Consider the following 21,025-nt stretch of genomic DNA (forward strand, 5'->3'; position numbering starts at 1 on the left):
GCCGGGCTGTAGCTGCCTCCCGCAGCTCCGGCGGGACGGGCTCTGCCTGGGCTGGGTGAAGCGCCAGCGATGTCCTCGCAGCTCTGTGCTGCAGAGGGAAGACGCCTCTTCTGCTGGGGTCTGGGTCACTCCACCAGGTCCCAAGCCAGCCTCGTGCTTGGCTGCCGGGGTCGTAACGTGGAGGGCAGCAGTGCTCCCGCGGGTGGATGAAACACCCGTGGGAAAAGCGCTGCCTGGCAGCAAACCTGGGAAAGTCAGGGCAGACTTTCAGCATTTTCTGTGCCCAGCTACACCCGCTTCCACCTGGGTGCTGCACACCCGTGGGGTTTCACAGACCCAAGCGGCAGCGACTCGCTTGTAACGCGGCTCCTTATCTCCCGCTTAGGGGAAGCTGGTGTAACCACCCTGCAGCTCAACCAGCGACACGGCAAAACAGAGGAAGAAGAAACATCTAGGCAGAAAAAAAACACCTTCCGTACTTGAAGGCTGTGTTATTTATTCCAACAGCTTATATAGTTTTATCAAACCATCTTCAACACAAAACACGTCTCCGAAAAGAGAGAATGGTGTGAGATCCTACCAGAGATCATCTCAGCTAACAGCTTGCAAAGTTAAGCCTGAATTTCAACAGTCAAAGCAGCAAAATGTTCCTCCCCTCCCCTTAACAATATCTTAAAACAGTAAAACCCGAAGAAAAAGATGCCTGCGGCTGGTGCTGCTGGGTCTGTAGGTGGAGCTCGTCCGCGCAGAGCTGTGCTTTGGTCCTTTCCTGGTGCTAAGCGGCAGCAGCACGGGTGAGCGGTGCTTGGCGTGAAGGCAGCGGGACTGGCCGGGTCCCTTCCCCACTGCCCGCCCTGACAAGGGGCCGCACGGACAGTCCAGAGGCCAGGGCAGGTCTAAGATGCAGATAAGGGTGAGGCTTAGAAAAACCAATAATCTAAATTTCTAATCTATGGAAACAGAATAAATAATAGTCTAAATTTGCAAAGGAGGAAGGTACCTTGGACAGGAAATTCTGATGTGTCTATTATTACTGAAATCGTTTTTCCCCCAGGGGAAAATTGCAGCTAAGGCATCTTGAGAATGGCTCATATCACTACAACCACGGCAGTGTTGCTCTAAATCGTTAGGGATGGGAGCAGAAGTCTTTTGGAGGGGCCAGTCCTTGCACAGCATCTTGTGGCTCTCTAAACAAAAATGGTTGCAGCAGAGGCATTTGACAGACCACTTGCTGTTCCAGATTGGCTTTTGTCCGCAGATTCAATAGCAAATTCTTGTTTAATGTTCACAGCAAGGCCCTCCTCCTGCCCATCCCACCCCCTGTTCACGGTCATGGGGAGGGGCTGTTTTCTTGCCCCTTTGGTCTTGCTCCAGGGTCGTTCTCAGAAGAAGTGGCATCTCTTTGGCTTTCTGCAGAAGGAAGGATTGGGAAGAAAGCACCGTTACGCTTTGGTGAGGACACGAGCCATCAGTAATCCCTACAGCTGATTTTATCCAGATTGCCCCCTGAAGACCTATGGCTACCCTCCTATGGCCAGATATTTGGCTTAAAAGTATTGGGTTCTCCCTTCACGTTCCTGGAGTACGAACACTTCTCAACACACCCGGTGATGCTGGGAGGGCGCCTCGCGGCAGGGATGTGCTCTCCGTGTCTAACTTGTAACAGCAACTTGCAAACGCTGCTGGAATGTCTGCTGGACAGCCTGGCAGCTACCTGGGTCGCTCTCTGTTAGAGGAGCTCTAATTTGTGCTTATTATGGATGGATGGGTGGGCACGTGCTGGTATGGACATGTTGAAAGAGGTACAGTCGGGGTAATGCGTTTTAAAGTGTTTTTATAGCTACAGATTGTAGGCTGGAGGAGTAAAAGAGCAAGGGCTAAAACTGAGTTTACCCTCTGCAGTGATGCTGTACGTTTTGCCGCTCGTTAGTGAAATCAGAGTGGCGGGTTGGCTTGTGCTCGGAACAGAGGATTCATGTTTCTTGTAGTCAGCCGGTCGGCAAGTATTGAGCAGAGCGATACTGCTGCCATGTCTGGGCTACAGGGGAAGGTTTGGAGATGGCTAGTGGTGTTTAAAATTATCGCTGTTGTTATTTAAAATACTGTGGAGCTATTTGAAGGCTGAATTTTTAAAAAACCAAAACCAACCAACAGAGAAAAAGCAAACCACAACCCGTCCCACACTTGATTCTTATAAAGCCTAAGGTATTCCTGCTGTGTAATCTGCCCTGGGAAGGCTCTTGGTGAGTCCATGTCTTGTTTAAGCACCAGTGCTTCTACAAACCAGCCCAGCAAAGGGCCTTGGCTGGAGCACACAGGGCTCGTGTCCCAGGAACCCTGGGACCACCCCGTTTGCTGCAAGAGCCCCTCGGCCTGGGGAATCTCCCACGAGCTCAGTACCCACCCAGCACGAAGGCACTGACCGCAGCGAGGGATGGGATGTTCCTCCTGAGCATGTGTGATGCTCCCAGAGACAGCACTGGTCAGCTGCGCTGCCATTCTGTGCCGTGCCCTTCCACCTGGGTGCCAGGAGCTGGGCTTACTGGTGTCTGCGGCAGCTCACCTGCTCCTTCAACGGCGAGGTCACCTAGGTCCTCGGTCAGCTTGCGCATGCTGATGGTGGTTGCATCTCGTTGGATGTCGTGGACGGCGTTCCTCCGACCAGCCCGATCGCAGGAAATAAAGTCGGTGTACGTGCTGGACTCTACCTCCATTGCATCTCTATACGCCTGCAAAACGCTGCGGAGAAAACACAGCTGTGAGGTGAAGGATGCTCAGCAAGCCTCGAGTCATGGCCCCCCCCGGGTTAGGTTACTCCGTGGAGTTAAATTACAGCATGAAAAAATAGCCCCTGTAACTCTGCTCCGGTTCCTCTAACGGCGGCTACTGAGATCTCAGATATCAACGCCGTCACGTGGGGCAGCGTGCGGGGTGACCCACCCTGCGGGGTGGCCCACCGTGGTGGGTGAGGGCAGGCAGGTGGGAAGCATCCGTCCCAGCTGCCTTACTGGCCCTTGTTCTGCCTTCCCATGGCAAAGCAAGGCAGAGGAGGCATTTGCCACTCCTTTTGAGTCTCCAGCCTTCTCCTTCAGGAGCCACAAGGTCACTTTCAGCAGCTTTTTCCTACAGAAAAAGCCCTCCTTCCTCCTCAAAATGCCACAGGAGCTTTGAAGAGAGGCCAAATTTGGCTCGCTGCATGGGAGTGTGTGTGTGGGGGGGTGGTGGTGCCGATCCAACCTGAATTTGTAATGGGGAACGGTCAGGGCTCTGATGGATACCCGCTGGAAAGCTCGGGGAGCGGGGGAGTACTTTACAGGTACGGGGCTTTGGGTCAGCACCGGCCTCCACTGGTTGTCGGGTGTCACTGAAAAAGCGTTGGGCTGGACTGCTTTGAGATAAGCACTTTAGCGTGTGAAAATCAGCCCTTCTGTGCGCTGTTTGGATGCCTTCACGCCAGGCTTGTGTCTGTGCCAAGCGCGGAGCACGGAGCAAGGCTCGGAGCGGCCACTCGTCACCAGCGAGCTCCGCTGCGAGCCAGCTCTGAGTTTGGCCTGATGGGTCCTTAAGTTTCTGGGTTTCATTTCAGCCAGCGATTGTACCGCAGGCAGAGTGCGGGGACCTCGGCAGCTCGGGGGACGTACCGCAGGCGTCCTGGCTGCCGGGCGCAGAGCTAGCGAGCACACGCTGCCTCTGCCCTGGAAACCTGCTGCTCTGGGTTCCGGCTCCTGTGTAGCCAGTTTGGCACTCAGTTTGTTTTTCTGCGTGGAAATTAGAGATTGATAGTTGTCTTATCTCCAGTTTTGCCCGCTAAAAAATTCCTTCAGCGCTGCTGATGGTGTCAACATCAGAAGGAGGTCCTGATTAGAAACGCTCGTGTGTAATGAGAAAAAAATTCAGTTTCTTGTCATTCACTTGCTTTTGTGTCTTTGGGTTAATGTCCCACTGAGGAATTTGCTTAGCTCCTGTACAAATCCTGCTTAATATTGATCTTCCTACCAGGGAAACCTGCTGGCAGACCACCAGCCTGGGCAGGAATCGCACTCCTCGCTCTGTAATCCCCGATGTTATGGCAGTAGAAAAAAGGTGCTGACAAAGATGCAATAGCCAGGATAAAGGAGGTTAAACTCTCCTCTTTCCTGAGTCTGAGCAGGGTGCAGTAACCTCAAAGCTGCAGAAACCCAGTACGTTTTGGTAGCCCCAGGGACTCTTCTCTTGGTGCCGACGCCAGCTCAGGGAGTGCCGGCACCAGCTCCCTGGTGGGACGTGGGGCTTGGCCCACCCAGACCTCCCAGGAGAACCTGTTTCTCCAAATCCAGCAAATCCTTGCAAACACCCACCTCCTCCCAGGGTTTGGCATCCATCTAGCTTCTGTTAAATGAGCCCCAGAAAAAGCTGCATCCTTTGCCCCAGGAAGAGATCCCAACTGCTGATTTTCCTCGTCTTCCCTCCTTCCTTCCCAGGCTTGCCCTTCCTGGGACGAGGCGCCCGCCCTGGATGCAGCAGGCTGGCTGATCTCAACGAGCCAAGCGCCTTGTCCCCGGGACAGGACGAGCATCCATCATTCCCAGACAAGTCCTCCTTGCAGCTCATGGGAGCCCAGAGGCTGCTGACCTCCTGTAGCTGCCAGACAGACGTCACACAGACGCGTGAGGCTTCCCTCAGAGCGGTCCACACAAGCCCAGGTCCATCTCCACATCACCGAGGCCAGTTCAGACCTGATTTGCTCAGCACTCCTCCTGCCCCTGCACCAGGAGCTGGACCGCCTGGTTCATAGGATGGACTCCACAAACCGGGGAGCAGGAGCCAGCCAGCCCCTGGGACGCAGCATTTTCCCCGTGTCCCTTGATGCAGCTGCCAACGGCTGATGCGCTCAGCTGTGGCAGCGCTGGGCCGAGTGACTACGCGCCCCATCCCATGGGAAAAGGATGGGATCTTGATTTAAAATAGGGACAGGAACCAAGTGTGCAGAAGCGGGTCCTGCTGGGGGCAGGTCTGGGTCCCGGCTGGGCGGCCGGGAGATGGCGCCTGTGATTTATTTATTTTCCGTGGCTGGGAGCGTTCCTGCCTTCTGCTCTCCACACGCAGAGCTGGAGAGGGGCGGATTTACGAGCAAAGCTTTCAAATTTGTGCAGTTTCTTCAGGATTTTCAAGGTGGGCGGCTCTCAAAAGCCTTGCGGGCAGATCCCTCCCCGCTGGCAGAGACACTCCAGCCCCTGCCTCCGGGAAGCTGTTGGACCGAGGAGGTGATGGGGGAGCGGTCGCCTCAATTTTTTGATAGAAAAAACCCTGATTTTTCAAAAAGCATTTCCGGGCAGGTGCAAAACATTTCAGTGGGTTTTTAGTCAGTGGAAACATCTTTTAACAGGGAGAAGAAAGGAACCACCTTCCCTCTTGCCCACGTAGTTCAATCTGAAACTGCGTCACTGCGGACAGTCATTTAGCGGTGGCAGGGGGGCGCAAAGGGGGGGTGCATCACTCGCCAGCTCCCCACCTTCGGGTTTTCGTACTCCCATGGGCCGGCGGCAGGGAATGATGTGCCGGCTCTTGCCGGGCGTTGCAGGAATAAGCCCGCGGCACACAAATACCCTGCGCAAGGGTTTCCAGGGCGCTTCAGAGAGATGATTCAACTCGTCCCCAGAGGGTCATTTCCTGCCTGCCTTCCCTCCGCGCGTGGCTGACGGTAACAGAAACAGTCCCTGTGCCCCGGGTGCAGCGTGCCAGCCCGCAGGGATGGAGCAGGGGATGCGCGGCACAGTGACGAAGGCCATTGGCAGGGGGCTGCGACCTGCTGGCCGTTGCACATTCCTCGAAAGCTTTTCTGTGCTGCTTGGAGGGAGGCTGCGTGTCCCCCCCCCACCCCCCATGGTGGGGACACGGTGCCGCCTGTCCCAGGGCAGCTGGCCACGAGTGGCAAAGACCCTCACAAGCTGCCATAGGCACAAGACGCATCCCCCAGAGCTGCCTCTGCTCCCACCCCCACCCCCCCCAAAATACCCTGGCTCTGCCAAACCTGCCCTTTGGCCTGGACTTATTTTTCCGTGGTGTCTTGTGAGGACTAAAAAATCTGGAGCGGTAATGGTGTGGGCTCGGCTGGGTTGGACTGGGCTGGCGGTTTTGCTGCAGGAGCGCAGCTGGGCTGGCGGGCAGCTCCCGGGGAAGTCACCCGGCAGCCGACGGAGCAGCAGGCTCTGCTCTGGGGGGGCTGCAGCTACACCAGCCCTGTGCACACCGGGGTTGAAGTTTACCCATTTAGAAGGCGGATGCTGAGAAATTGCAGGGTTAAATGTTTCTTCTGCCTTTTTGGTAGAAGAAAGCGGGGCATTTCTTTTGGGTCAGCTCAATGCCGCTCTTGGTCCCACTGACGAACCAGCGGTTAATTCCCATTCCCCCCCCGCTGTGCCTGCTTCTCCGCAGCACAGATCCCAGGGACTACGAGCAAACAGTTACCGCAAATAATGAGTGTGGCAGACAAATGACCTGGAAACACCACGGGCAGGTTAAACTCAACCTGGGGCCCTGCGCCTGCAGAGCAAACACAAGTCCCGCGACCGGAGCCAGCGGCCGGCGTCTAACCCCGAGGGATCGCATGGATGTCACCGTCACACCCAGCCCGGGACTCCAGTTTCAAGGAAACCCTTCACGCGATACCGCATCTGTCCCTTGTCTAGGTTAAACTGTAAGCTTTTTATGGCTAGGAAGGGCTATTTTTGGACTCTGCCCTGATGCTGGCTATGAGCGGGCTGTGCCAAATTCAGCCTGCTTCCCCTCCGCTGCCCGCCTTGCTGCCTTCTGCTCTGCCTCTCTTACCTCTTGCTTTCCTCAGTATTTTCCTCTCCACCTAACCCACCTTTGCAGCGAGCGCAAAGGGCCTCCAGGTTGGAGAAAGTCCTGTTCGTCTCCGCATGGCATCCGTGGCACTTTTGGGGATGAGGCGGCTGAGCCCCCTGCTTGGACATCCTCGCCCCTGCGGGCAGCCAGCGCAGCACACCTGGGCTGCTGTGAGGAAGGAGGATCCAAGGATTTCCCTGCTTAACTAAGCCCGAATCATCGCCTCATCCCAGCCGGCTGGTCCTTTAGAGACCTCCCTGTCCCTCGGGGGCAAGCAGGAGGAGTTGCTCAGCCTGACGTGCCCCGTGGCTGTCCCCGGGGACACCCAAGGAGGGGAGCCCTGCGCCTCGGCCACCTCCGAGGGCAGGGACCGGCACGCCGAGGTCCCTGGGGGCAGGAGCCCCGGCAGACTCCCGTCCCGGGGTGCTGCTGCCCGGCTGTGGCCCCGCGCCAGCCCGTTGCCAGCGGCAGTTGGGACCAACAGCTGCAGGTTCTCGTTGGAGATGGCTCCTCGGTCCCGCAGCCCGGCCGGGGACGTGTTCTTCCTCCTGCTTGGTTTCGCACCAGAGGATTTAATGCTCTCTTTTAGCCCCCAAACAAAGCCACAAAGCCAAGCTAAACGTTGCTGTGGTTTTGGGGGTGAAATTTCAAAGTTCTGCCGGGGAACGGGGGTGTGACCCCTTCTTCTGCTCACGCATCGCATCCCACTTCTCTCCCCTTCATTGTCAACCCGCAGGAACCAAGGCATGAAGTGGCACGGTCGCCTTCGAGCCCTCCGCCGTGTGCAGTGCCCCTTGCCCTTTCATTCCAGGGTACAGTGACTATTATTAGCCCTCTCCTGCTGGGGCCGGATCCATAACAACAGCAAAACATACTCAACAGCCCTGCTGGGCTTTTAAAATATTTACAGTGTAAGATGGTTTACTGCGGAGGGGGGCCTGGTAGCGCACAGAGACGGGAGCGCCGGGATCTCTGTGCTCCCTGCGGGTCTGCCGTGAGGTTTCCTGCTGGGACAGTCGCATCCAGCGAGGAGGAAAAAAAATCCCGTAGGGCTGAAGCCAGCAATTGAGGTCAGGGGGTTTCCACCAACTGTCTGACAACTTCCAGCTGGAATTTCAGCAAATTTTCCACTGGCTCTTGTCTGGGAACATGCGTGAGGGGTTGCACATCAAAGAAGGAGGGCTCTGTAGCCGTGTTATCGGGGTTAGAGAGTATTTTTAGACCTGTGCTCGTGCCTTCAAGGCCTCACTATGGCTCATGACCCCCATGCACTAGAGCTTAGATCCACGGCCAGAAGCTGAGCTAAAGCTGCAGATGTCCTTCTGGGAGCCTGGTCTGGTAGCGACAACATATACAACAAGCAGGATTGGCGCCGGGCACAGAGCTCCCCTGCTTTCCTGCTGGGTCTGTGTCCTCCAAAATGTAGTAGTGGTTGGTCTTATCGGCCAGAATTGATGTGCTCCAAACCGCTGAGCCCCGAGTTTCCCAGCTGGGTGAGAAAACATGCAGGATCAGGGCAGCAGCCTGATCTACCAGGGCAAGTGCATCCATCTCATGTGCTGAGCAGCTTCTTTCCAGCTGTGAATAGCGTGGAAAAGCCTCATCACACGTTGGTGCTGAAGAGGTATCAAGGTTGGGCATGGCACATTGGTATTTCTGGAAGGCTTTTGCTGTGGGATTCCTCATACTAACTGCACCCTCTGGCTCTTACGCTAAATACAATGAATTCATCCAGCGCAGCCGTCACAGCTTCTCCAGCCACTGCAGTGGTTTTGCAAGAACAGAGCTTCTAGGCTTCTCTAGGACTTGGTGGACAATTATAATTCATATAGGAGGAGAGCAGATACAGCAAGGGGACTGAGCTTCTGTCTCTACCAAGCTCTCCATCCCGGCCTTCAACACGTCCCCAGGGACCCCCGCTGCAGTGTCTCTGCTGTCCCAAAGCACCTCCTGCTGCCCCACATCCTCCCGGCCACTGCCTGGCTCCCAGCTGACGTAAGAGATGCTCCAGACAGATTTCAAAATCGCAGCCGACCCTTGGCATCAGGGTAACATGAGTCCTTATGTGTGCTGCTAATGTCCTCAGGGGAGAGGGGAGGGCTTGGGGAGGAGCAGGGGAGGCGGAAGGGGATTGCTCAGCCCCGCCAGCATCTCCTTAGCATCAGGATGTGTGGGCGATGGCGGGAGGGAGCTGCCTGTCCATCCGTCCATCTGTCTGCCAGAAGGGCAGCCCAGTGGCCAGCCCTGGCCATGCAGCGCTGCCAGCCTGCATCCCCGTGCCCGGAGCAAGCAGCACCGCTCTGCCAGTCCCCATGAGGCATGGGTGCTGAGCCTCTGCTCCGAAAATCCTCCGCCTCGAGAGGAATCATGCTTTGCCTTGGCAACCAGGGTTTGATGAGCTCTCCGCTCCTCCCTTCTCTCAGCACCGAGCCTCGGCGGCAGCTTAAGCCTCTTCTGCAGCTTCTCACTAAGTTGATTAATGGAAATAATTGGTCTCTTCATGCATCTGGAGACAGTTGCCGTGACAGCAGTTGTATTTTTGTTTTGTTCCCAGGTCGAGCTTGTTTTTCACATCCCACAGCTTCGAGGTGCTAATAAACCAGGGCACTCCGGTTCCCCCTCTCACCTCTGAAAGACGCACATCCCTCTGAGGGACGGGGTTGCAGAGCAGGATGAGGCACACTCGACCCCAGCCAGCCCTAGGACATGGAAGGCTGGCACCTTTCTCCCCCCCATTTTTCTCCCCCCTCCCCCGCCAGGCTCGCAGTGGGTGGATGCGGCGCTCTGACTTCTGGGCAGCAACGGGCAGTGAGCCAGAGCCCTCGAGTTCACCCAGCGTGGCCATGAGCACCCACCGCCTTGTTGAGCCACCACCCACGGGCCTCTCTGTCCCCTGCAGAGACCCTTTCAAAGCTGTAAAGAGTATGAGGGTATGAGTCCCTCCTCCATTATTCTTAATTTCCCCCAACTTCTTATTTAGCTGCTTTTATATGTCAACATTAACAAAACCAGTGACAGTGTGGAAGATCTGCTAATGCCTGAACTTGCAAAGCAGAAGAACCACAGACCAGTCGCTTCAAACCCTTCAGCTGCGGAAGCCCCACAGCTGCCGTTGCAGGCATGTGCCAGGAAGACTCATGTATTGTCCCCCCTTGTGATGTGTGGACACCCCATCGCGCCCGGGCCACGGGGTGGATTCCTTTGCATTAGGAGTCCCCTTCAGACTTGGGTTCCCTGTCCTTCCCCAAATCATTCAGGAAGGAAATTCTCTGCTGGATTTCACCTCAAAGGCTGGAAACTCCCCAGCGGTCCCACAGCTTTTTTGATGACACCGGGGCCCTGACCTCTGAGTGAGCATCACCTAAACAAACCCCGCTTGAATTCCCTGCCCGGGGATGCTCACCCCCAGCACAACCTCCCCAACAGCTTGCAGGCTTCCCTGGGCAAGAAGTCAAATGAGTGCAGAGGAGATGCAGCTGGGGCTATTTTCTAGCACAGCTGCTCTTGTCACCTATAAAAGGAAGGTGAAGCCACAGCAGGTCTTGATGGGATAGCTCTGCTTCTGGAGGGAGGAAAACCTTTCTACAGGGACAGAGGTGAGCAAAGATGGGTCTTTATTTTTATGCCTAGCAGGAAAAAAGAGTAATTTTGTCCAGCTTTTCTTTGTGATCTGAGGAGCGGAGCTCTGGTGCTGTGTGGAAGCAGTGCTTGCACGGCTGGGAAGGAGAGCTTGGCTTGGGAGAGGTGTTGTGCAGGCTGTGACTGTGCGGTGTTGGCTGCTGCTAGTTGAGGAGGCTGTGCTGGGCACGGGGTGCGTGAAGCTGCCTTGGCTCTTCCTCATTCAAGCTTGCACAATCCTGTAGGAACTCCCATCCAGCATCCAAAGAGTCCTCCTGACTCGGTGTGGTGTAAGGGGCTGAGCGAGGAGCTGTGAAACCTCCTGAGGTGCGAGAGCCCTGGCAGCTCCCAGCGGGGCCTAAAAATAACCAGGGAACTCTTAAGAGTGTCAGTGCGGAATGAGGCTGATTAGCAAAATCAGGCTTAGCTCTGCTCCCCGGAGCTGGCTGCCCTCTCCGGCCACCCCACTGCACAGATGGAGCCACCAGCAGGACTCCCAGCCCAGGGCAGGGGCAGCGCTGGCCTGCGGAGATGGGAGCGGGGCAAGATCTGTCTTTGGGAGCTGTGAGGACTGGGTGGCCGGGCTGGTGCTACCGGTGCCTTACGTACAATAGAAAGGCAAGTGTAGGAGTTAAAAACAGGCTGGCAGTGAGAGGTGTCTGAGCTAAGCTCTTTCGGGTGGTCCTGTGGTTTCTGTTGCCCACTGAAATCCGTAGTCCCTTTGGCTGTGCTGCCCTGCTGGGACCCCTACCAGGACAGAGAAAGCTTTGCTGGCCTGCACCCCCTCTTCTCTGAGTATTTCTGTGATGGATGGAGAGTTTTTGTACATCTGTGTCGGGTGATAGCAGCTTCTGATCCTCTCTGCAGGCAGCATAAATCTGTCTGCATAAGTCACCAGGGATATGACATCTAGACACGAGTTGAAGTGGTGCTCAAGATGTGCCTGTAACATTACACTGCGATCATTGCGAGTTATAGGCTCAGAAAAGGATAGGCTTCTAATGAAACGAATTGCCAACTATTTTATGGTGCACCGAAATGCAGCCACGGGTAGCAGGATACGGGGTGTCTCTAGCATATGTGGGAAAGATGCTGGACACAAGAGACAAACTGCTCTGAGAGACTTGCGGGATGAAGGTCTATGTGCACCAGAGAGTCCTCAGATCCCGTATCGCCCACAAACAATGCGGCAGTGGCAGCTCTGTGTAAGGGAAAGCTCAGCGCAGGAACAAGAGAAAGCAGCAAGATGATGTGAGGACAGAGGAGATGCTCTGAGCGCAGGAGCCACGGGAGTGAAACCACGGAAAGGGCTGTCTGAGCTGGCAGATCCAACATTTACGCAAGCGCCACAAAAGATTAAGCTTTGGGGCTTCCCTGGATCTTGCTGGGCTGACGCCACATGCAAAGCAAAGCTCGCTTACACGGTTATGTACGGGCAAGCAATGTTCCCGTGCAAAGCACGCGAGCAGCCCGTGAGCAGGATTTGCACACAGCGTCCCTGTCGCTGGCATGGGAGATGCCGTGCAGCACGGCTTGCACTGGGGGCTGCCCTTGGAGTGCACACGCCTTGGTACGAGTACGTGGCTGTGAAGTATGGAAAATACAGCAAGGAAAGCCATTACGACAGAATTGCTGCTATTTTTTTTTTCCTCTTAGCAGCTTTCCAGCATCTACTAACTCAGAATACAGAGGGAGTTCAAATGACTCTATGAAATAGGAAGGAAAAAACATTCCTGTTTTCATTCACAGGGAGAAATTACATAAATGATATCGGTCTATAGTGTGATTCCCTACCTGATTTAGTTGACTTTCCTTTTGGACATGACTTCAAACAAGCTTCAGATGCAGCAGGGCAGCAGCTTCTGGGGAAAGAAAAGAAAATAAATGTAAGAAAACATTATCTGTGCTTTTGTTGGGAAGCATAAAGCTCAGCTGCTTTTTCCACCGTCTGCAACTAGGACAGCAAAGGGGATGCGGGGTCCGGCAGGGCTCAGCTGAAGCCCGGCTTGGCAAGAATGGAGACACCAACTGAAGGCTGTGGGATGGTAGTGGTCGTGGGGCACCTTCTCAGGAGGGTTTGTGCTAACAGAGATTTGGCCTGTTGTGTCTAAGGGCGAGGGGTGTCCTGCCGTGGGCCTGGCTGCACAGAGAAGTTCTCTTTGGTTTTGCTTCTCCTTTTGTTAACGTCATGTGGGTGTGCTGGGGACAACCGAAGCAACGTGTGTCTCCTGACCTGTGCCACGGGGGGACCCAGCAGCTGCCTCGAGAGTATAAATGAATATTGGTTTGCTGCTCCACTGCCCTTTAAAGAACTGAAACTCCCGCATCAGCTTCTCTGAGGCAAAAGGGGAAATTTGATCTGGTACTTTTAGTCACCTTGCTCGGTCCACCTTCTGCCCGGTGGGCTGCTTTGCTGTTTGTGCACAGCTGTGCCTTCTCCCGCTGTCCCCAGGCCCCGCTCAAAGACATTTCCTCTGTGGCCTTAACATCTGTGGGTGCGTTGCAATCTCCTGACCTGCGGAGCCCAGCCAACAAGACACTTGCTTATTTTAGCAGCTGTTTCAGCTTTCAGGCTTTTTGGAACATCACGGACTGTTTTTTTTCCACTTTGTCCCAGGGACAAATACTAGCCGAGCAGAAAGGAAGAGACGAACCATTTAACCATCTAAGCAGTAGCTCACCCAGCAGTTCATCCTCCGGCCCGTCTGGGTAGGGTACCGCCCTGGTTTCGGTTTCCAAGCCAGGACAGATCTACAGCATTTCTCTTTATTTTTTTGACCCACTTTTAAAACTCCTGAGTTGTTGGAGCCGATGACTCGCTGGCTCTGGCCCTGCTTCAAGGACAGGGCGCTTGCTGCTGCTGTGTGTCAGTTTGCCCATCTGTTAAATGGAGCTATTAATACCCGCTCCCCTCGTTAGATGCTTCGCATATTTGTAAAGCACTTTCGGACCTGTAGATGACAGGCTTACAGAAGTGGAAAATACTAATTATGATCATGACAGTAGCCAAACAAAGACACGGGGACTAAACAATACACTTTTGTTAGCGTTCACCCCATTTACAGTGAAGTGCTTACTGGAAACACTGGAACGGAAAAGAAACAGTATTCCCACAACTCTGGGAATATGCATCGCCCTTTTGGGGCACCAAGCAGGCAAACAAAAGCAGGAAGGAAGAAAGCCAGCTTTGGAAATCCACAAGTCTTTTATTTTCCTCCTTTGCCTTCCTGCCTTACTCCGGCTCGTGTGTTACGCAGCCCAAACAGTTAAACCCTCCGGCACTTCAGATGTGTTGCAAAATATCTCAAAATATATGGCCCTCTGCCAAGAGAGGCTTAAAGCAAATTGGAGCAATGATGCTCTGAAGCAAAAGTTATCACCAAGCAGCCCTGTTCCTGATGGGATGTGGGGGGGAAACTCCCGTTTTCTCTCTCTCAGAAAAAGCTGGGTTTGGAGACAGAAAGTCTATAGCAACTGGTATTGGCTTTCCAACCCTGCAGTCCTGGCTCTGGTTAGATGTTTCTCCCCACAGCCCTCGCTTGGGGATCTGGAGTCTGCAGATCTGAAGCTGGGCCTCTTGTTCCATCCCCAAAGGCTCACCCTCCACTGGCTCATGCAGTCCTGATGCTCCAGGGGTGATGGGCAGAGCTCTGAAGGCCCCTTTATGGAAAGCCCAGGCAATATCCCACACGGAGTTTGGGGATTTAAGGGTGGTCAGGTGGATTAGTCCATGCAGTGTGACTGAGGATGGGTGAAAGTAACTTGTTAAAGAACACTTTATGTTTCCTAGTCTTCTCCTATAACCCATCAAGGTACCACAGGTTATTTTGGGACCCTGTGGAAGTGTTCATCGGTAGCTAAACATCCATACCCCATCAGGAATGAATTACAAGGGCATCAGCATGATGCGCGTATTTGGGGTTCAGATTCCCTCCATGTTGATCAGCTGTTACCTAACAGGAACAAGCACACAAAACAAACTCGGTGCTCTCGGCATTGCTTCAAAATGAATATATGTTCCAAAAAAACCCAGAATGCTTTTTGGCAGAATTCGGAATTATTCTACATAACAGCTGTGATGGTGCTGCTTTTGATCCAGACAGGAAATCCTTTCTGGTTTCAAGCAAGGTGATGGCAGCAGAGAAGGTCGTTCTCGTGTCTTTTGACTCCTGGGTAAGCAACAGGCTGCACGCATCGCTGATGAGAACAGGAGCCCGCTCCTCCCACAGCAGACGGAGGCGCTCTCGTGTAGTGCCCTGTCCCCAGTAGCAGCTGGCATCCTTGGTCTCAGAGATGCAAGAAAACTTGTAGCTGTAGTGGAATGTTTCTCATCAGTTACTAATTACCCTGAACCAGGAGGTCTTATAATCCTTAAAATGCAATATCCTTTTAATCATACCCAGGATTTTTTTGTTACCGAGATAACCACCTGATATCTATTAAAACGCCTTCTGAGCTCTTTGTTCCAGTGATATCTCATGGCAATGAGCACCACAGATTAATTACACTTTGTGGAAACAGTAATTCCAGTAAAGTTGATGACGCTTCGGTGGGGATGTTTGGCTTATTACATCATTGCAAATACCAACAAATGTTGGCACTTTGGAGCTCGCCAGGGAGTTCCCAAGGCAGTGGCCTGTGACCAACAACGTGCCCGCATGAAAGCTGGTGTGGAAGAGCCATGCAAAGAGCACGGAGCCTCTCCGGGGCTGTGCTGGGAAGGAAGCCTTTGGGAACTCACCAGAAATGGGTGGTGTAAAGTACATATATTCCTGTAGGCTCGAAGGGAGCGAGAGTTTTGAAACAGGGGACTAGGTGGTTCATAGTCCAACTGCCGTTCTTCCTGCTTGCACTGCAGGTGCCGGCTGGGTCTTGGAGCCATGTCTTGGCTTCTCCAACTGCCGTTGTGAGGAGCTGGGGACAAAGTCCACGCAAAAGCTGAGCCTCCCCTTCTCACTGGCTGGTCTCGCTGCCTAGAGACAACTAGAAGCATTGGGTTTTTTTTTTTCCCCTCTCATCCTCTCTGAAATGGGTACTGTGATGGAAGATTTGTTTTCTGGATCAGTCCACACATACAGCTTTGGTGACGCTAAGGAAACGCACAGTAGTGTGGAGAAACAATTTGGATCCAGGCTTTGAACTTGAAAATGGGAGAAACCAGAAGAGGGTGGTGTAGAAAGGCAAAAAAAGCTGGGTTGAAGCTTCTGCTGTTCCTTGTGGACTTGTAGATTCATCCCTGATTCTGCCACGGACCTTGTATGAGCCCAGGAAAATAATCTGCTTTGTGTGTAGCCCCTGTAAAATAGGAATAGTGCTGGTGTTTGGTTGCCCAGACAGGCTGGAGGGATTAATGCATGGCAGTATGCTGCAGGAACTGGCTCTGAAATGTGGAAGATCAGGAAATGTTAGCAACTTGGAAAACATTTCCCACAGTTATTTTGGGGGGCGGGTTGTATGCCTGTGGTTATTCCTCTGAGTGGGCTCAAAAGCAGGTGTACTTTTCTTTTTGGAATAAGAGGATAAGGGTAAAAAGCAAAACTCTGCATTCTAGCTCATTGTGTGCTTGTATACCTCCTTAGAATTGGCCACTGAGTACAGAAATGCCAGGTAGCTGGAAGATGCATGGCTATGAATATTCTTGGATTTTCATTTCTCTGTGACCAACTACCCACACTGGGAGCCCGTGTACCGTATTTAATGATCTCCAGTTCTTTAAGGCACTACTTAGTTTGCACTGTCTGGAAACTGTCCCTCAAAATGATGGCATGGGGGACTCATACCCTCATGGGGAGCTCCGTCTGAAGGGCTCGATGCCCTTCTCTGCGCTCCAGGGCTATTAAGCGCTACTGGTGCATGCATGTTTGAAAATGGCCATTTAACCTACATATGCATTATGAATGAATCCAGCTATTGAGGATCTCTTCATGCATCCCTCTTTCCCAAACGCCATTCCTCACGAGAGCAGAAACGCGACAACTTCTCAGTTGGGTGGCTGCGCATTAGCAGGGTGGCCCTTTCCAGCCAAGAGTCTCGGAGCCAAGGTGTGCCCCACAGCTACCCGAGCGAGGCACGCCGACCTCGCTGCCAGCAAGCAGCCCAGAGCCTGGGGGGGCTGCAACCATCCGATGGTCTCTACCACCCGGCAGAGCCATCCCCACCACACAAGTCTCGTCTCGCTCTTGCACTGCCGTAGCATCCTCGCTGCGGCTGCCTCTTGCTCATTTGACCCAAGTGTGTCCTCCTCCTGGTTTGTGCCACCAGCCCGGTCACCCAGGGTGTTGCTTCTGGGCTCACGGCTACAGTTGGCTCTTGTTCTGTGGACCCACTTGCCCCTTCCAAGCAAAGGGAAACGTTTTCCAAACACCCCTTTGGGGCCAAGGCATGACATGCATGTGAAAGCTCACCGCTGCGGCTTGCTACCAGCTGCTTGGGGGAATCCAGAGAGAGGAGAGAAAGACACACAGCTCCGAGGTGGAGGAATTTGCAAAGCCTCCTGAGAATACCACCACACAGCAGTTCTTTTTTTATCCCGAGTCTTTTGCCTTTTAAAACATTTGCTTGGAAAGCTGGATGCCAGGGAGCCTCCAAGCCCGCTTCCGCCGCCACGCTCAGCAAAGCCCTCGCCCGTGGGTCGAAGGGGAGCCCCGGGCAGCCCTGCAGCTCCCCACAGCCCTTAAGGGCAGATTCACACCATGGCCCCGCGCGGATGGCATGCTGGGCGCCTGTCCCGCAGCCTGGCGCCCGTTCCCCTGCGAGCACAGAGCCACCCCGACGCTGTAAGGGATTCCCTCGGGCAAGTCGCTCAGAATAAATGGACACATGTCAGAAATGAGGCCAGAAATCCCCACGGGGGGGTCACTGATCCACGGTCCTCTGAGATTTCTAACTGCCGAGTCTGCTCTCCCCGCTACCCCTTCGCAGCAAGTACTGAACTGCGTTATTTTCCCAGTGAAACAGCCGCCACCTCCCTGCCATCAGCCTACAAACGCTTTCTCCCAACAGCAGAAAAACCGGGATGCAGCTTAGTTTTCCAGCCCACGGTTTTGCGGGCAGCAAAAATCTCGCCGTTCACAGTCGGTTAGGTAAAAGTTAACTGTACCTCTAAACAAATCGCCCTTCTGTAGCGGGCTCTGGCTCCCGTGCCGGGGGCAGCTGGAGAGCAGCCCCTGGCCGCGCTGCCGGGTCTCCCGGCCACCCACCAGCCCAGCCCAGCCCGTCGCCTGCCCCGCTCGCCCGCAGCAGTGTGCTCAGCCCCACTTACGGCCACCCCGGCTCCCGCTGCTTCTCGAATCCCGAGTGCCGCGGTCCCGCCGCCCCGGCAGAGAGCGAGGCTGGATTTACACCCTCCTGGCGTCTCTGCCCGCTGTGGCGAGCGGCCAAGCCGGCTGGGGGATCGCAGCCAGTTTCAGACTTGCCGTTTCCTTGTGCTGGGAGCTGCTAAATGAAGTTGCACTTCTGGGGCCGAGGGGCGTGTTCTCCCCTCCCGAGTCAGTCCCTGCCCGCTGTAATCCAATGCTCATCCCGATGATGTCAAGCAGCTCCTGCTCGACTCCTACCTTACAGTCGGCAGGAGGGATCCGTTTCCTTTTTGCGGCGATCTTTGTTTAGCTTCGCCTTGTAACCCCATCTCCCGGCAGCTGCATGTGCCCGAACATCCTTCCTTCGATGCTCGGTGCTGCGGGTTTTGCTGTGGGGCACTTCCTCCTGCCCTCCCGCCCACCGCTCCCCCGGGCTTCTCCGGCGCATCGCTGGGATGCACGTCCCAGCCCCAGCTGCATCCCGCCGTTCACCCTCTCCATCAGGGCCTGGCCAAAGGCACCACCACACCCTGCGCAGACCGAGCTATTTCACCAGGTGTAACTCCAGAGAAGTGCCTCCCAGGGAAAAAAAAAAAAAAAAAAGTAGCTTTGTGTCTTTTTACAGTGCTTTCCACTCCACAGACTCCCACGGGGTAAAATCCAAGCGTGCTTCAGCTCATCTGCCCCTGGGTGCCAGCCTTAGCTGGGGGTGAAGTGCTGAGCTGGTGACAGCAGCCAGATTTAAGGGGGAGAAGGTGCTCAGGGCAAAGAAATCCCGTGTATCGAGTACCTACCTTTGATTCCACCCTGCTCTGAAGCACAGCCTGGGAGCTCTTGGCGAGCTCAGGGCCACTCCAGGAGAAGAGGAAGTTTTGGCTGTTCTTGTCACCCCAGGGGCCCAGGAATGTTCTTCTGGGTGATATCACCTCCTCGTGTCACATCAGCCTTGGAGACACTGCCGGGTGGCTGAAGCCAAACGAGCAAGCTGGTTGCAGTGCCGGGTCTCCAGCTGTCCTCCTGGCCCGTGCTCCTGCGAAGCCCTACCGGCGCGGTGGGAAGGAGTGTGAGCACACCGGGGTGTAGCTATCGCTCCCTGCTCCAGCCTGAATGCCCAGACGGGAACAAGGCTCGTTAGCGCTGATTGTTTTGCTGGGAGAGTGGAAGACTCACTCCATGCCTGCTGTAAGGACTCTCCGGTCCTCAGCCCTGTAAGGGGGAGAAGAAGTGGCACGACTCAACTGGAGAGCACAAAGGATGTTTGCCAAGGAACGCATCCAGCCCCTGCTCCAGCTGAATGAGCTTTTATTTCAGGTTGTGTGCAAAGTGAGCAGTGCGAGCCGGCAGGACTTGGCTCTCCCAACCCGCCATCTCGCCGAGCACCAGACAGACGCAGAAGCGGCGTCTCTGCCGTCCCGCAGCTCTCCCACCACAGATGGGCCCCGGAGCCGTTCATCCCCAGGCTCACCGCCTGCCTCTGCGCCGGTGAGGAGCACCAGCCTCTCCTCTTGCCCCAGCACCGGCTGCACAGCCAGACCCGCTCCACCTCTGCCGGCATCGCCGCCTCCAGCCGGAATCTGTCTGTGCGCGCCCAAAAACAAGCCGTTTGCCGTGATAGATACCCACACCCCTGCCATCGCGCGCAGGAAGAGATAAAAACACCAACAAAAGCAGCAGGCAGCGCAGGAAACACCCCGATGACAATACCGAGGCACAGAGGAGGGGGAACGGACTTCAGTAGAGAAAAATATACCCATGCTCGGTGCATCCCCAAACTGACCTCGCGTAGCTCTGCCTCCCGATTCAATTCTGGTTTATTTCAAAGCCAGCCCCAGGGAAGCCAGTTTGATTTCCTGAGATGTATCACTTGGCAGAAAGTAATCTCTCTCCAGTGCTTTTGAGTCACGCGTTGCTACTTACCCAAAAGTAACGGTAAGGGATTCACCGCAACGCCCTGCCTGTCCTCATGCGATGCAGCAGAGGGAGGAGGGCTCTGCCACGCCGTGCCGAGGGACCAGCACGGCCTCGGGAGATTGCTACGCTGGCCTGACCCAGGCGGCAGTTTCCGCTTTACTCCAGCTCATGTTTGAAAGTGACCCAGGAGGCTACAGCTCTACACGAAAACTGGGACTGCGGAGTCTGAAGGCCAAATCTAGTAAGGATGCAAATGCTGTCCCAGCAACCCAGACGTTTTCTTGGCAGCCTGCGGCCAGCACCACAACAATACATGCAATATATAGCAATGGTAATAACAAAGCACTTCAGCAAGCTGGGAGCACAGTATATGAGCTGTACTTTTTAAATAAGAGGCGTCCTAACTGTGTGTCATACTCAAATCTCCCAATTCTGTGTGAACAGAATCCGTCCTTCCCTGCACGCACTCACATGTCCCTACAACGACCTCCTCATCCAAGACTATCCTCTACAAGGACTGGTCAAACACTTTTCTACCAAAACTCTCTAAGTAGAAAAATGCAGTTTGGGATCTTCTACAGCAAGGGGGAAAAAAAATAATCCCAAGATGCCGAAACGTTTGCCTGAAGTCTTAACACATTAGGATAAAAAAGCATGGCTTTCAATGTATTTGTTCTGCCTGTTATTAAATGAAAGTTGATCTTTCTCTGGAAATTCACCCTAACTTCTAGCTAATTCTCAGGTCCACCTGGAGGTGTGGGCTATGAATAAATGCAGTTCCTATCTCGCCATAACGAGAAGCCGTTAGAGCTGCCTGGCACGGCACACCACGCTCCGCACGATGGATGGTGTTACAGCCTTGAGCCGACTGACTCAGCTGCAGCCACCGTCAGCCTTTAACGGCTGGCTGTGCTCTTCTACAGCTTCTGCTTGACTAATACGCTGCCTTTGGCCAGGTTTTTGCTGCTTGTTGCATCCATCTGCTTTGTACTGTGCTATCCGGCGTGCCCGAGGACTGGTGTTAATGATGGTGCTGCTCTGGACACCAGGAGGTTTGGCTCTGCTCTGCTGGTGGCTGCTGTGTTTGCCATGCAGTTGGTCCACAGAGAATTGCAGGGATGTTTTTTTAGCTCCGCATCACAGAGCGGGATGTGGAGAGCAGCACCCCAGGGCAGGGATGGTCCTACCGTGCCCGAGCACGGCTCAGGGAAGAGCAAGAAGCTGACCTGCAGGTTGACTGTCAACCTTTAACTGGAGGGAGGGACAAAGCCAGAGCAAACTCGTAGGGCAAGTGTCAAAATGAGGTGAGAGCATCCCCAAGGGTGCTAATATAAGAAAAGCCACCCCCGGAGCAGCACCGCAGTGCTGGA

General features: G+C 54.4%; 1 protein-coding gene across 1 annotated transcript; it reads right to left on the bottom strand.

Annotated features, from left to right (window-relative positions):
* Positions 1-452: 452 nt before the first annotated feature.
* Positions 453-17,895, bottom strand: PKIG (cAMP-dependent protein kinase inhibitor gamma). Its single transcript, XM_082491018.1, has 4 exons — positions 17,708-17,895; positions 12,241-12,308; positions 2,564-2,739; positions 453-1,410 (listed from the first exon to the last, which is right to left on the bottom strand). The coding sequence occupies exons 3-4, from the start codon at positions 2,712-2,714 to the stop codon at positions 1,331-1,333; spliced, it is 231 nt and encodes a 76-aa protein (XP_082347144.1). The 5' UTR covers positions 2,715-2,739; positions 12,241-12,308; positions 17,708-17,895; the 3' UTR covers positions 453-1,330.
* Positions 17,896-21,025: the final 3,130 nt, after the last annotated feature.

The sequence above is a fragment of the Vanellus vanellus genome (genome assembly GCF_965231255.1).
Source record: "Vanellus vanellus genome assembly, chromosome: 15".
In the NCBI taxonomy this organism is placed as follows: domain Eukaryota; kingdom Metazoa; phylum Chordata; class Aves; order Charadriiformes; family Charadriidae; genus Vanellus; species Vanellus vanellus.

What these genes read in the sequence shown, in the direction of transcription:
- PKIG (XM_082491018.1), bottom strand. Translation starts at nt 2,714, where the DNA reads ATGGAGGTAGAGTCCAGCACGTACACCGACTTTATTTCCTGCGATCGG. An exon ending in CCTCGCCGTTGAAGGAGCAG is followed by an intron (nt 1,411 to 2,563) that starts GTGAGCTGCCGC and finishes TTCCTTCTGCAG; the next exon opens with AAAGCCAAAGAGATGCCACT.